The following is a 1,106-nucleotide window of genomic DNA, read 5'->3' on the forward strand; positions in this document are numbered from 1 at the left end:
GTTACACTCTACATATTATTTATAGAACTTAATTGAGTAGATTTATAAAAGACTTTGTTTAAACTTGCCTGAGACATCCAAAAGGCCACCAATGGCGTTATAACTCATGATCCCTGCATGAGGCTTTCGGGGTGCCATGTTATGAGCTGAAGCAAAGGTGGGCCAGCAAATCCCACTTCTACCACCTTTTACAAAAAAAAAAAAAGTTAATGGAAATCGAGTATCTATTCATATGAACACCAACATGAAAGTTCGAAATTTTTCACCTGTTGGAGGTCTAGGACTCCGATGGGCAGCAGTGAGTTCAATATTGGGATCATCATCAGTCAGGACATCAGAGCAATTAAATTCGGGGCTACTTCCAACAATTAATGAGCTCTAAAAATAAGCCAAGTAATATAGCATTAATAACAGCTCTTCCTAAAAGACAACATAATAACGGAAAATACTGAATTCTACTGTAGTAAAACACAAACTATAAACTAGAGAAGCAGATCATTTGTTTAACAAAGTTGGAAAAGAAGTGACTGCTGCCCCAGCTAGAATGGCACACGAAGTGGGAAGGGGAAGACAGACACGTAAATAACGACATGTAATGACATGTTATGTTTCTGTGATGGAAATGGTAGGACAAAAAGCAGGAGTGTCATTACGACCTATGCTGGTTCAGGAAAAGCTTCATAGAGGGAGTGAAAATTTAACTAACTGTTGCAAGATTAGCAGGTGATAAGCCAGAAGAGGTGAGGGAAGGGGGAGGAGAGATACGGATGAAGAATCTTTAGGCAGAGGGTACTGAAGCCAAGGCAGGGAGGCGTGGACTAGATAGCGATCACTCTTATTAGTCCTTCAATAATTTTATCCTTCTCCGAGTTGCTTTCTTCATAGTGTGGCTATATTCATTTATTACCTTAATTTTTACTTTTTTACTGGAAATTTTGTGTGAGACAGCAGCTGGCGTGTAAATCATAGGAAAAATGGCCATTCCATTGTCAACCAGGGTCACATTATAAATGTGCACACTCTCCGTGGTCTGCAAGACAATTTGTAGGTTAGACAGTACTAAGGGCAATCATAAAAGAAAATACACAATTGCTATCTTCAATCTC

General features: G+C 39.1%; 1 protein-coding gene across 1 annotated transcript in view; it reads right to left on the bottom strand.

The window, feature by feature from the left end:
- Window positions 1-1,106, bottom strand: part of PKHD1L1 (polycystic kidney and hepatic disease 1 (autosomal recessive)-like 1) — a 204,930-nt gene that overhangs the window by 35,461 nt on the left and 168,363 nt on the right. Inside the window, 3 exon segments of the mRNA XM_012645294.1 lie at window positions 69-185; window positions 267-378; window positions 908-1,030. Of these exon segments, the coding sequence (XP_012500748.1) occupies window positions 69-185; window positions 267-378; window positions 908-1,030 (352 nt within the window).

This window comes from Propithecus coquereli, unplaced genomic scaffold (assembly GCF_000956105.1).
Source record: "Propithecus coquereli isolate 6110/MARCELLA unplaced genomic scaffold, Pcoq_1.0 Scaffold23, whole genome shotgun sequence".
In the NCBI taxonomy this organism is placed as follows: domain Eukaryota; kingdom Metazoa; phylum Chordata; class Mammalia; order Primates; family Indriidae; genus Propithecus; species Propithecus coquereli.